The 14,919-nt window shown below is 44.0% G+C and overlaps 1 protein-coding gene across 4 annotated transcripts in view; it reads right to left on the reverse strand.

Moving 5' to 3' along the window:
- Nucleotides 1-4,557, reverse strand: part of NFAT5 (nuclear factor of activated T cells 5) — a 101,390-nt gene extending 96,833 nt beyond the window's left edge. For 2 of the 4 annotated variants that reach the window (XM_036441326.2, XM_036441324.2), the window contains exons 1-2: nt 4,057-4,557; nt 2,104-2,157 (exon numbers count right to left, since the gene is read on the reverse strand). In XM_036441326.2, the coding sequence (XP_036297219.1) occupies nt 2,104-2,157; nt 4,057-4,129 (127 nt within the window). In that variant the 5' untranslated portion in view covers nt 4,130-4,557. The remainder of the gene's footprint in view (nt 1-2,103; nt 2,158-4,056) is intronic. The other 2 variants (XM_036441328.2, XM_036441327.2) reach the window with 1 other exon arrangement.
- Nucleotides 4,558-14,919: the final 10,362 nt, after the last annotated feature.

Genomic DNA, 14,919 nt, shown 5'->3' on the forward strand with positions numbered 1-14,919 from the left:
AACCCAAATCTGGCCACATGGCCTACAATTTTAACACAGATTAGAAATGACACTATAGAAGTAGTAGCCTTCTACTCTACTACATCTTAAAAAGGGAGCAGGGGAGACATGAGAGACTTTGCTAATATAAACTAGAAACACATTTCCTGGACTAAAAGAAAAAGTACTCATGTATGAAATATGATGTCTGGTATAGCTTTGGGAAGGAGAGAGGATAATAGGAACAAGAGTAGACATTGATTAGTAACTGTTAAAGCTTGGTGATGGGTATTTGAGGATTCATTATTTTATTATCTCTACTTTTGTGTATTCTATAAAATGTCCATAATAATAGGTTAAAACTAGAAATTGGTTGCATAGATTAAATACTTTCATTGCAGAAGCGAACAATTTTCTTATGATAACCTATATCAAAGATATAAAAGAACATGACACACTTGATATTTATATATTTTACATATCATCTGTAAAAGGGTGTCTTAAAAATTTGTGTAGCCTCTCAACCAAAATGAAAAAGTAATTAAAGTATTTAGGTACAAATATGTAAATATACACAATAGATGGTTGTCTGCATTTCCACCAACCTGTTAAAAATATTTGCTTAAATAATTAACTTTTTTTTTTTTTCATCTTTCTCCTGTCTAATCTCCATCACTATGACACTCTCTGGTTTGTTGCCCAGAGAATGGATGGGTTTGTACATACAAACGTGACTCTACAACATGGTCACAAATTGAACAATATGAACAAAATCCAGAAATCTGCTTCACTAAGAAACACTAATAATTCCTCATCTAATAGTGTAGTTGATTTTCATACTAATATTTATCTATGGGCTTCTTGTAATTAAAAATATAATTAATAATTTGAGAACCTTTTATATACAATAAATATTTTTGTACACATTAGCTCACTAAATTTAAGTGATTATATACATTTTTATGAATAGACTATTAAAGTTTATAGAGATAAAATTACTTGCCAAGGTCACAGAGCTAATAAATAGTCAAAACTGATATTCAAATTTAAGCTCAATTACAAAACTCATATTTTTCTCCATTATACCAGACTACCATATAGAAAGCAAACACCTACACTTAAGTCAAACTTAAATATTTAGGGCCTTTTTTAAGTGGGCTACAAAATGTTTAAGAATTTGACCCCTACCCCCACCCCCAAAGGGCACGGTTACATATATATTGTATAATGGTAGCTTGGCTTTGAGTAAAGAGCACCAACTAAAATATAAAAAGAATGATTTCTGCTACTGTATGATTTCCCCTGCCTCCCCAAGTCTCTTAATTTCAGTCTTAGGTTACTCATCTTTACAATAAGGAAATGAGTATCCTTACAGTCCAATTCTAGGATTATAAGAGTCAAAGATAATACATGTGAAATCACTTCAAAAACTATAAAAACAACATAAATAGAACTTTTTTTTGAGAGAGAGAGATAAATAGAACTTTTTTTGTCTTAAATTGCTTAAAGTTTTCTGAAGTAATTGGGCAATTGTTTGAATTATTCTACATAGTTTATTAGTGTTTCCAGAATGTTCTAAAACCCTTTCTTCTAAACATAGTTTAATCATCATCTCTATTACTTGGCTTTCCTCATCTTTAAAAATAATGCAATAGTAATGACATCAATGCTTTTGTAATAAATAATATATCGTTTTGAAATACTTAGCATATAAAAGTTGTGAATTTTCAAACTAAATATGTATCTGGTGTCACTCAGTTGTATTCATGATCTTGTTTGAGCTTTTTCATATTCAGTTTATTTGTAAAAAGCTATTTATTAGTATCTGGAATTCTAAGGTATAACACCCAACACAGTAATTTTTAATGATTTTGTGTGTCGGGTGCTGGGGGAATAAAAAGGAGTTCAAGGCTTCTCAAAGCAGCTATAATAGCTAACAATCACATCAAACACAGGAACAAAATCCACTGAAACATTCAGCTGCTCTAAAAGAAGGATCAGGCTCTTTAGGAGAAAATTACATTGTATGAGTTTGCAAAGTTTCACACTTTCTCCTTTAAACTCCATTTCAGAGAAAGCCTTTGCATACTCACACAATATGCTTTAAAATGGCATTCTGCTGACCTTCCAATAGTCCAGCTCTATGAAAATTCTGGGATGGGTGTAACTTCAGAGAATCTGAAAAACACAAAAAGCATTAAGTACTTTTTATGCTGAATGATTGAAGAAAAAAAAATGCCAAGGATAGCATACATCTCTTATATAACTGCCATGTACTTTTAAGAGCTAAAGCCCGTATTTGTGAATTTATTATAGATGAAAGAAGGCTGAATTGCGTCTACAGTGGTCTCTATGCTAAACTTAGATTTTCATAAAACATGTGTTCCATAGAAAATTATCTGATGATTACCGTACAAATTAGTGTTAATGCCTTGACTTTATTCAGTACCCAACTGTACCACATTTGCCCTATTCTAAGAATCATCTCTTGGTAATGCCTTCAGACACTCAAAGCTACAGTTTCAAACTCCTTCAGGTAACACTGCCCAAAAAACACTTTTCAGGATGGTAACTGCCAACCAAAGTCATCACAGCAACAGATAATAGTTATAGTTACTAAGCAGGACTCTGTGTACAAATTCAATCGTCAGTCTATCAAGTCCAATACCTTCCGGAGTGCACCATCTCACTCCGATTCGCTTAAACAATGTAAATACACTAATGTGCGTGCACACGCTCAGGTACCCCTCCCTGGAAGGGGTGAAATCAGCAGATGAATACATCAAACCAAAACCTCAGTGGGAAGAAACGCTGAATTTCTCAGGAAGGAGGCTCATAAGGGCACGCTATTTTTTTAAATACGGTGAGATCGATAATTACTAACCCAGTTATGTTTTTTTTATTGCCCCCCCCCCGTGGTATAAAAAAGCGATGAAGAATGCTGGGGGGGGGGGGCATTTTGGTTTGATGCCTCTTGTGCAGGGAACCTGTTCTAACACATTCTTGTGGTGTCCAGTATAGGAATTTAAACCCCCGTGGAGAAGAGCTAAAGTATTTAATATCTTAGACCCTCTGAACCCCCTTCAGGCTTTAGCCAAAAAAAATTGAGTTTTTAAATGGAAATCTCGGTCCAACGGCCCCCCTCCCGGCACCACCGAGCCCTTGGAACGGCAACGAAATAGAAAATTCTCAAAGGACAGCAGCGCCTATGCCTGAGCTGGCACCTCTGGGACAGGAGAGGAATAAAACTCATAGAAAGAGGGGGAGATAGAGAAAGAGAGAGAGCACCCCTATTTGTGCAAAAGAAGGGGGGCCAAGTAAGCCATGAGGATGCCACAGAGGCGGAAAGCGAGAGGAGACTGACGAACCCGGGTCCCTTCCAGCAACGTGACGAGGGAAAGGCACAGCGCCGGGCCGAGGGGGGCCGTCCCAGCCCAGCGAGGGGAGGAGGGAGCGGACTAGGCCGGGGCGAGAGAAGGGGGTAAAACAACAACAACAACAACAAAAAACGGCAATGCACAAACAACCTGGAGGGGCGGGGGGAGAAAATGGTGACCCTGCCCAGCACCGGCTCCAGGCCCCGCCGCCGCCGCCTGTGTGGGGGCAACTTGGCCGGGGAGGAGGGATGGATGGTCCTGGAAGGGGAGCCGGGCCCCACGCATCACGGCGGCCCCAGCGGCACGGGGCCCGGTCCGGGGTGACCCCCGAGCGGAGGGGGGCGTAAAGGGGGGAGGAGGCCGGCGCTGCCCGCTCCGGGACTGAGTGCGCCGGGCAGGACGGGCGGAGGGACGGACGCTCGGAGCGGAGACCTGGGGGGCCGCCGGCTCTGGGGCCCGGAGCGGCCGGCGGCCAGCGGCCCCGCGGGGGAGGGGCCGCCACTCCTCCCCGCCGCCGCCGCCGCCGCCGCCGCCGCTTCCAACGTCTCCGGCCCCATCGGACGCTCCCTGCCACCACCCCCTCCTTCCCCAGGTCAGGCCACCCCGGCCGGCCCCGGGCTCGGCGGGCGGCCCCTCGGACGGACGGGGGGGACCCTGGGGACCCTCAGGGCCGCCTCCCCGGCCCCTCCACCCCGCTCACCTCGCGAGTACAGGGACTTGGGCGACTCCAGGTCTAGGTCCGCGCTGAGCAATGAGATGAAGTCCGAGGGCATCGCAGCTCGACCCAGCCCGGCCCGAGGGCAGCGGGAGGGGAGCGGGGGGAGCGGGGGTGGCGGCGGCACCTCCTCTCCGGGACCGCGGGGACCGAACCGGGGGCGGTGAGGCGAGGGCAGCTGCCGCCGCCGCTGCTGCCGCTGCCGCTGCCGCCGCCGCCGCCGCCGCCGCCGCCGCCGCCGCCTCCTCGAGGACAGGGAGTTCCAAGCGGGCCGAGGAGCGAGGAAACTGCGTCAGTGTGTGGAGGGGAAACACTCCACAGGGACTCAGTGCCGGAGAGCCAGGAAAGGGGTTCAGTCAGGGCGGGGAGAGGGAGGAGGGGGAAGAGCCAACGGGTCCGTGTGGCGGTGGCTCTTCAGAGAAAACTGACGGACGCCGCCGCCGTCGCCGCCGCTGCCGCCGCTGCTGCCCGCTGACAGGAATCTGAGCTCCGCCCCCCGTGGGCCACTGCGCAGGCGCGGAGGCGGAGGTCTGGGGGGGGGAGCGCCACAGAAGGGAAGAGCCGCGGCGGGCGGGCCCAGCGGAGGGTGGGGAGGCGCGCCGTGGAACAGCATCAACAAGGGCCTCGCTTCCTGCCGCTGGCTGCCGCCCGGGCTGCTGTTCCCCGGCCCGGAATAGGTCCCGCCGGCTGGGAGGGAGGGAAGGAGGGAGGGAGGGACAGGGAGAGGGAGGCTGGGAGGTGTCCGCGCCTGGTGGCGGCGAGCCTGAGGCAGCCGGTGCAACACCAAGCAGAGCAGCGCTAGAGACAGACCTAGGGAGCCGAGGTGCCTGCGCAGCCAAAGAGCCAAAGGACTCCAGAGCTGGCGTTGGCTGGGGCGGCGGCTTGGGGTCCCCGCCAGGGAATGGAGTGTTCGTCGCTTGGACAGTCACCAGACCCTCTGGGGTTCATAGCATTGTCTAAATTAATTGGCCAAAGGACTGTCACATTCGTTTCTTAATTAAGGAAATGGCAGATCCTAATTCTAAAAACCTCAAGGTGTTGGTTGTTTTTAATGAAAGTGCCTTGACACCTTCCCTTGGCCTTCCCGGCCTACCCCATCCTGCCCAACCGCCTTAGAGGCTGAAAATTAAAACACACGCACACGCGCACACACACGCACACACAATAACAACAACAACAACAACAACAAAGAGACTTCTGATTGTGCTGGGGTGACCTGGTTTATTCTGAGCGGGAGAGAGAAGACAATTTTAAAAATGGGATCATATGAATCCACCTGGCTGTTTTAGAGGGGGGAGGAAGAGGGGTGTGGGGATACCTAAACACCACTCTTCCAAGCAGTTTTTTCATTTTGTTTTTTACTGTAGGACCAGGCAAGGATAGGGGAAGAGCACATTTAATTGAGTTTTTGCTATTCTGTTCATGGGGCCAAAAGTTTCCATTGCAAAAACTGAAAATCCTCACCTACACCGCAGACCGTTTCCTGAGTCTAATAGACTTCTGAGAAATTTTTAATCAAGCTATTAAGCTATCAGTTGGAGTGCAGGGTATGCATGTTGGGAAATAACTTTAACCTGGTGTAGAATATTGATGCCAGCAGACACCTGGGCAAAGTTTTTTTTATTTTAATACTTTACTGATAGTTACAAATCATTAAAAAAAAAATGGTCAAGATATATATCTATATCAGAGAGAGAGAGAGAGAGAGAGAGAGAGAGAGAGAGAGAGAGAGAGAAAGAAAGAGAGGGCGCCTTTTCCCTGGAAGGTAGGCAATTCATCTGGACTTGGGGTGCTGGGGATGGGAGAAACACTCTCAGCAAAGACCCCAATGCAGGTGTTTCTGGGGTGAGGCCCTTTGCAAAGCTTTACCTGCAGACCTAGAATTTAGACTTGTGTCATCACAGTCTACCCGTCTTTCTATCTGAACATCTGATTCGGGTTGCCCAATTATGTCTCTGCGTAGTCATTAGTCAACCCTATCAACATTTTTCTCCTTTCAGAGGTAAGAAAGCTTTTCAGAGTCACCCCACGATGGCAAAACAGCACAGAAAGCTACCTTCAAATATCCATCCCCCGGTAAGCTGTTGTAATAAGTCTCAAGGAAAGTCCCTTCCTAACTGGTCAGAGACGCACTCATTGGAGAGAGGAAGGTTTAAACCCCATATTGACCAAGAGGCCAAGGCCTAACCCAAGGCTTTTGAATCCGAGTAGGAGTAAACCTATCAGAAACCCACCCACTCCATTAGCCAACACATGATGCCAGAAGAGGAAATTGCAAGACAGAACCCCAATACTAAAAAAAAAGTTGGATGAATCACCCTGAGCACATTTCTTGTCCCCAGACCTATGTAATCATTCGGCAAACTTAGGGTATAGGAAATCCCCAGATACTGTCTGACCCTAATTAAGAAGTCATGAATTTGGAAAGGCCTCTTCCTCTTTTTGTTTCCTAATACTAATGCTTTATTGTATAAGTTAATCAGATTTTCCCCTAATTAACTAAGAGCAAAGTAAAGAGGGATCTCCCAAAGTCAGACTTGACCTGGACTGCAAATTCTCTTAGACGGGGGTTCTTTGGGCTCAGGCCCCACCTCATCAGGCCCTGCAATAAGCAGTGATTACACCTAAGTATATATTTGAAAATTCAGTGGTTTCCCCACTCCCTTCCCCATGTCCTTTTACAGAGACACATTTAAAAAGACAAACAAAACAAAAACAAAAAAACACTGCTTAGATGGATAGATTTCATGGCCATGTTTCGTGATAGCATAAAGACCTAGGTTTTCATTTTGTCCTTAAAATTTCAGTGACTAAAAACACGAATTAATCAGTAAACAGTGTTTGCTCAGCTCTGATTACAAAATATGATATGACTTACATGATGTTGAGGGTTATCCAAAATAACTATCTGGCCAAGCCGGTGTGGCTTGGTGGTTGATCATAGACCTATAAATCAGGAGGTCGAGGTTCGATTCCAGGTCAGGGGCACACGCCCGGTTTGTGGGCACCATCCACAATGGGGAGTGTGTGGGAGGCAGCCCATCTGTGATTCTCTCTCATCATTGATATTACTATCTCTCTCTCCCTCTCCCTTCCTCTCTGAAATCAATTTAAAAAATTTTTTTTAAATAACTTCTGATCATTGTATCTTCAATAAATTACATTCTACTCTTGGTTCCAACATTATTTCCCTCTGTAGTAATTATAATAATATCTCACTTACTTCCCCTTTTATATTTGAAATAGTCTCATGTTGTATTTTAAAAACCACCCTACCACCCAAACCTATACCCTCATAAAACTTTCTCTGTGCACGATAAAAACAAACACTTTGAGCCATAAAATTTGGAAATTTCCTCTCACTGGAAATCACAATAGGATTATGAAACAAAACGTAAAGCAAATTTAGCAGTTTGTAGAATTTCTTTATAATATTTCCCCATCATCATATCACATTCCTGAAGCTACGATTAAAATTTCACAAGAACCCAGATTCAACTACAAGGTTGTGTAGATTACACAATAGATGGGGAGTTTTTATGTTGGTGGTTGTGTTTTTTAACCCCTCCTGGACCTGTTCAGGCACTTAGTGAATTGTGTTGCTGGATCCACTCCAAATGAAAGGTTCAAATATCAACCAGGGAAAGGAATTAAATAAACTCAGCAGAGGAATGTGTTGTCACAAGATCTACAGACTCTTTGTCATTACAATACAGATAAGGCTATTAAAATAATTTTAGTCACACATATATTGTAAAGAACCTGCTAAGCAAACACAAAATCTGAAAGGAAAATTTCCAAAAGATTCAAGTCATGGACAGAAAAAAAAAGTTTAGCCTGAAAATGATCTTTGCCTCACCTTGGGAGCATTCAGTAATCATGGAGAATTGATAGTGGTAGGAAACAGCAGCGACTAAATTGGTGCTGAAATTACAGCCAAAGTCTTATTTGATTATGTGTCGACTTTTATCCTCAGAACATGTTCTAGCAAATATTTCTGAAGGAGACACTAGTTTTGATAAGTTTTGCCATAGGGTTTAGAACATTCTCATTCCTTCTGTCTTTCCAAGTACCTGTATCTGATGAGGACAAACATATGATACCTTACTCAATAAAGATCAGATACAATTAAGTAGAAAAACAACAACAACAACAACAAAGTGCCTGTATCTGATCATCAGTCATCTCATTGATGACTTTGATGAAGCACTCCTGTACTTTATAACTTGGTCTGAATCAGAGTTCTCATCTGATGTCTTTTAGAGACCAGTTCTGTCTCTCAAGATCTAGAATAATTGCAAGTCCTGAGATAAGATACTAATCAGCTTGAATCTGGAGGACTTTGCAGTAAGAAAGGAGGTAAATGCCAGAGACACTCAAAGGATGGATTAGGGAGGAGATATTTTAAGGGGAAAATAGGAAGCCCTGGACCCATTGAACCGAGAAAGGAAGGAAGGTGTCTCTAGGTCATCCCAACAATAGGCAGTTTATACTTGCGTAAACCGCACACAAGTCCTTCTCCACATTGGCCTTGATTCCGCCGCCTCAGGTTTGTAAGGTGCTCTTTCCACATCTAATCATAATATTTATTGAGTCTGGTAGCCCCACCTCAGCTGTGATATTAGTTTGACCAAGAATATGAATGAGGGCCTTGGCCATTGTTGCTCAATGTTTAGAGCATCGGCCCTCGAACCAAAGGATTGAAGGGTTGAGGGTTTGATTTCTGGTCAAGGACATGTGCCTGGGTTGCAGGTTCAATCTCCAGCCCAGTCTGGGTGCATGCAGGAGGCAACCAATCGATGTCTCTCTCTTATATCAATGGTTTCTCTCTCCCTCCCTCCCTTCTACTCTCTCTAAAAATCCATGGAAAAAAAATACCCTCAGGTGAGGATTAACAACAACAACAAAAAGAATATGAATGAGAAATTATTTTACAATTTCTTATTACCCTCTCTCTTAATTGAGGAAATTTTAACCTGAGTTCCATGGGTTTGTTTCAAGGCATCTGTGATATCCATAAATGTGTATACCAATTTTTGCAAGCTTCCCACCTACATGCACCTTAGAACGAAAGTCTTTAACTTTCATAAGATTTCTGGGGGGGAAAGACCCATAACCCAATTCTACATAAAGCAAATTCGTTCTTCACTCTTTCCATAAATGGGCTCCAAAAACTATGGTAGGTGCAGGAAATATAAAGATATGACACAGATTATTATAAGAAGTCAACTCTCAGCCTGACAGGGGAGACGACTTATAAGCAAAACCATGCATTGTGATAGGTTCTCTGCCAGAGTTCTGTACAGGTAGATTATCCTTTTGCTTTCTTAGTGAGCCGATAGAGAGGAAGAGGAAGGAATGCCATTCAACACACATCCGTTTTTTTTCTCCGCCCATTATCTCCATAGCTGATATTCCTCCGCTGCAACCCCAGTGCCCTTCAGTGGTCAAAAGAGGCTGACAGTTGCAGGGCACAGTCCTGACATTCAAATGTTTGCATTGTGATGCATCCCAGCTATGATGTGTTGATACAAATATCCCAAGAAATACCTGAGCTTCATTGGACTTTGTCAGTGGGTGGTCAAAGAAACACTGAGGGTTCATTCTCAGCTTTGCTGGGGATTATGGTGAAATACTTAGGTTAAGGATGCAACGATAAGAATAGTTGAATTGGTCATCCCACAACTAAGCCCCAGAACGGAAGGGCTACGTTGAAGTTATTGGATAAACTAGACTGACTTGAGAAATAACACATTCTACCTGAGAAGCATTTGTTTCAGTCGAATCAGGACATGTGGACTGCTCCACACAGGGAGGAGGCATACAAGAGATCTGCTCACAGGTGTTAGAATTGAAATATAGAATGTGAGGCTTAGAATGTTCACTTATTTATTATCCCTGCAAAAATCCTAATTATATCCTTCAAAGTCTACTTCAGACAATTGCTTCATCTGTGAATTCATTCTGAACCTTCCCAAGCAATAATAATTGTTCTCTCCTCTGGGTTTTCATAGCATTTTGTCCAAAACTATTGGTAGAACAACCATCACAGTGAATCATAGCCCATGGTCTCTCTCCACTATATTGTAAACACTTTGCTATAGGGTCTTTGAGAAGGTCAAAACATATCCTTGCCTTAAATAACATAATTGAATATGAGTATATAACTTCAGCACCCAAACAAAAGGAAATAAACCTTGTAAAACTACTTGTTGAAATTTTATAAGTACATTAGGAACAGAGATTTGACATTAGGTACAGAGATTAATAGAATGAAAGAAGAAACTGGAAAGGTAAGTAAAGGGCAGAAGCAAGAGGACTCAAACATTGTGCTAAGGATTTTGTTCTTTATCCTATAGGCACTGGAAAGCCATTGAAGGTTTTGGAGGAGGGAAATGGCCTGCCCAGAGATGTATTTTTAAGAAAGTAACTGAGGCAATTGTGTGTGTTACGGAGCGAGTCCCCAAGAGATGGACCACCGAAGCCAATTTGATTAAGCCAGCAAGAATTTATTATAGATTCGAATCCGGGCTCAAACCTTGGCTGATGCAGCAGCCAGCAAACAGCCAGGTAAGAGCCCTGATGGAGGGGCAGTCCCTCCAGAGCGCTCACACAAAAACACAGACAAACACACGCCTACCGCGGCCAGTCAGGCTCTCCGGATCAGGGTCCCTCATGGTCCTGGCTGGGGATCCCAGATGAATTCGTGATCCCCAAGGACCACCAGGGAGCCGAGTCCGATGCAATAAACAAAAGAGCCTTTTCCATGCTAGCATGGGCTCTGTCCCATTCACGTCGGCAGCATGGCGGAAGAGAGCGAATTTCGCCCAGTCCAGGGTTTTTACTCAGGTCGGTGATGATGTCACTGCCTTGGCTAACGCTGATTGGCCCAGGACAAAGGACTGGCCATCCTTATCTGTTCCTAAATCCTAAAGACTAAATTCTAAAGACTGGGGACAGCCCGCAGGGTCGGTTCCCAGTAACACCCTGCTGGACATTGGAATGTGGCCCTATCTTGCCCATAATACAAAAGCAGAACTCAGAGGTTAATCTCTAAAGGTTATCTATAGTTTCTACCCCTGAAGCTACTGAGTCAGTGGGAGTCAATCTCCTGTAACTACCCTATTGTTTAAGCAAGTAATCGAAGGTCGAAGTCAGATAGCAAGGTTAAAATTCGAACAGCAGTTTTTACCCAAGTATGATTGCTACCATATTTCAATGTGGACAATAATTTTTCAGCCGAGAGCATGAATAGGGGCCCCAAAGAGTAGAGTATGGAGAATGTGGAAAGAAGGAGTTGTATATATAAGATATTGTGGAAATAGAATCAGAAGAATTCAGAAACTGCTTAAATGTTGAGAGTCGGGGAGAGAGGAAAGCCAGAATGTTCAAGAAAAAGAGTTAGTGGGATAAAGGTTTGAAACATCCAACAACAGGTTCTTCATCCCTGAAGTCCCATAGCTTAACCTACAAAAATAACTTTTTAAAAATATATATAATTTTATAGATTTTTTACAGAGAGAAAGAGAGAGAGAGATAGAGAGTTAAAAACATCGATGAGAGAGAATCATCGATCAGCTGCCTCTTGCACACCCTGTACTGAGGATGTACCTGCAATCAAGGTACATGCCCTTGACCTGAATCGAACCCTGAACCTTTCAGTCCACAGGCCGATGCTCTATCCACTGAGCCAAACCAGTTTTGGCACAAAAATATCTAATAGAGAAACAACCACCACTATACATGAAGCAACCATCCAAGAGACTTATACTTGATACGTTGTTACCTGGGAAAAAAAAACTCTAACTAGAAATGATATTAGCCTAGATTTACTTCTTACCAAAAGGAATACCTAAGAAAACACAACTTGCTGAAACACAGTGAAGCAGTAAATGGATAAGAAATGAATCTGCATGAGCATGCATTTCCAGTTTTCACTCCAAACAAACCTGAGCATTAACCTGTAAGCCTATAAATATTCACTTTCATACTAACTAAAAATAAAAGAATTTCAAGAATGTCGAAGGCCAACAACTCTTCGCAAAAAGCCAAAGGGCTGCTAGAGAAACAGCAGCCAAATGCCTTCGCAGAGATCAAATGTTGACCCTTCCATTCACAAAGGACGTAGGTAATAGTAATGGACCTACGGTTGACTCTCTCAGGCCTGGGTCAAAGACCAAAGCATTTAAAAACCAGTTAAAAAAAAAAACAGGTTGATTGAGCCAGGCCATTATGGCTCAGTGGTTGAGGTCAACCCATGAACCAGGAGGTTGCAGTTCGATTCCCTGTCAGGGCACATGCCCAGGTTGTGGGCTCAAACCCCAGGAAGGGGTTTGCAGGAGGCAGCCGATGGATGGTTCTCATCATTGATGTGGATATTTCTCTCTCTCTTTCCCTCTTCCTCCCTCTCTCAAATAAATGAAAACATATTTAAAAATTAAAATAAAATAAAATAAAATAAAAAAACACAAACATACAGGCTGATGGAACTCTGAACTCAGCCCTGACCACCCGGTTCTAAGTGGAGTCATACAGAACAAGTAGGTCATCTGCCTTTTGTTACTAAATAAATATCTTTTGGGGGCATGGGAGCCTATGGAGAGTTAGTTGCTCTAGTAGGTTTCCCTCCAAAGAAAAAAGAAAAATGGCCAAAAACCGGTTTGGCTCAAAGGATAGAGCGTCGGCCTAGGGACTGAGGGGCCCCGGGTTGGATTCCGGTCAAGGGCATGTATCTTGGTTGCGGCACATCCCCAGTAGGGGGTGTGCAGGAGGCAGCTGATCGATGTTTCTCTTTCATCGATGTTTCTATCTATCCCTCTCCCCTCCTCTCTGTAAAAAATCAATAATTTTTTAAAATATATTTTATTGAATTTTACAGAGAGGAAGGGAGAGAGATAGAGAGCTAGAAACGTCGATGAGAGAGAAACATCAACCTACCGGGGATGTGCCCACAACCAACGTACATGCCCTTGACCGGAATCAAACCCGGGACCTTTCAGTCCGCAGACCGACGCTCTACCACTGAGCCAAACTGGTTTCGTCAATAAAATATTTTTTAAAAAAGATAAGAAAAATGTAATCTGTATTACTGCTCATGAGCAGGTCAAACCCAAGCCCCAAATCTGACTTGGTCCTCAGTGTTGGGGGCCATCTTTACTTATTTATTTTTTATTAAATTATTATCTTTGTACATATACCATTGCTGGGGGCCAACTTTAGATAGGGGCACCGCATGAACTCTCATTTCTTCTAGCTCGACCTTGTATTTTCTCTACACTGCTCACACACCTCAGGGGTCAAAGGGCACCAAAGGAAGCCTGGAATCATTCACGTGCTCCAAGGACCTCTATCTGACAGGTAGGGATTTTTCACGACTGTCATCTATAGTTGCATTAAGTCCGTCAGAAGCAGTTTGATGAAGTAGCACGGGAACTGATTTGGAACCGAGAGTCCTAAGTTCTAGTTCAAGGGTGTCCATTTTTGGAATGCCTGGCAGGCAGTCATACTTTCTGAGCAGTGTGACTTCCCTCCAGGGAGGGGTTTCCGCTCTCTCTCTGGGCTTAATCCTGGATGGAGTGGGGCTGGGCTGCTGGCACCAACTTGCCCACAAAGAGAAAAGAGCCTGCCTGGCCTGGAGGGAGCAGAGGAAGCATTGCCTTAGAGATGGAGAGAGTGAAACACCAGAACCTGAGACAAAATCATGTGAGTCTCTGGAGGAAGTCACGCCTGACTTCAATTATTAAAATTGATAATTCTTTTTTTTTTTTTTCACTTAAGAGGTTTGGGATTGGGTTGTTTGTCCCTGCAAAATGAAAAAATAAAAAATAAAAAAAATCTTCATTTGATACAAGCTTCCCAGACTTATGGAACGTTCTCAGGCCTCTGCCTCTCCTCTGTGAGATAAGTGGGTTAGATTATTTTTTAAAAATATATTTCTTTATTGATTTCAGAGAGGAAGGGAGAAGGAGAGAGAGATAGAAACATCAATGATGAGAGAGAATCATTGACCGGCTGCCTCCTGCACACCCCCCACTGGGGATTGAGCCCGCAACCCAGGCATGCGCCGTTGGCCGGAATTGAATCTGGGACGCCTCAGTCCTCAGGCTGACGCTCTATCCACTGAGCCAAACCGGCCAGGGCTGGGTTAGAGTATTTATCAGACAGGCATTATGCTTGGCTGTTAGTAACAGACACCAGGTTTAGGGGTTTTGTTTTTCTCATGCAAGAAATCTAGGTTAGGCAACCCAGGACCAGTCTGCAGGGCCATGATGCCAACAGGCACACAGGCCTTCCCGGCTGCCAGCTTTCCAATGGCCCTTGTTCTCGTGCGTCCCAGGTGGCTGTCACCTTAGGCATCCTGGCTGCCTTCTAGCATGAGGAGGAAGGAAGGCTTAAGGCCAAAGGGGCAACTCTGGTTCCTGGAAGACCCACACAGGTGGCTTCTGCTTACACCTCATTGGCCAGGACTGTGTCACATGGTCACGCCAGCGGAGAGGAAGGCTGGGACACGTGCGGTTGTTTTCAGATGAGTCCAGTGGTGCTCTGAACACAATTGGGGGTCAGCTGGCAAGGAAGAGGGGGAAAACAGATGTTGGGCAGACAATTCCAGTATCTGCCACAAACGACATAATAGCGAAGGTATCCTCCCTCTTTGAAGTTCTGTAATACGAACCTTTTTTTTTTTTTCCCTTTTCTATTTTGTTTTACCTAATCCTTTCTTAATGAAAAGAGCTAAATATTTTTGTGGAAAGGGAGAACATTTTTAACATCTCAAATTTTGGAGAAGCAGAGGTGAAATGACAATTGATAAATTTGAGATATTAGATCATTAATCTGAAACTATTATTT

The sequence above is a fragment of the Pipistrellus kuhlii genome, unplaced genomic scaffold (genome assembly GCF_014108245.1).
Source record: "Pipistrellus kuhlii isolate mPipKuh1 unplaced genomic scaffold, mPipKuh1.p scaffold_m20_p_17, whole genome shotgun sequence".
NCBI classification, from domain to species: domain Eukaryota; kingdom Metazoa; phylum Chordata; class Mammalia; order Chiroptera; family Vespertilionidae; genus Pipistrellus; species Pipistrellus kuhlii.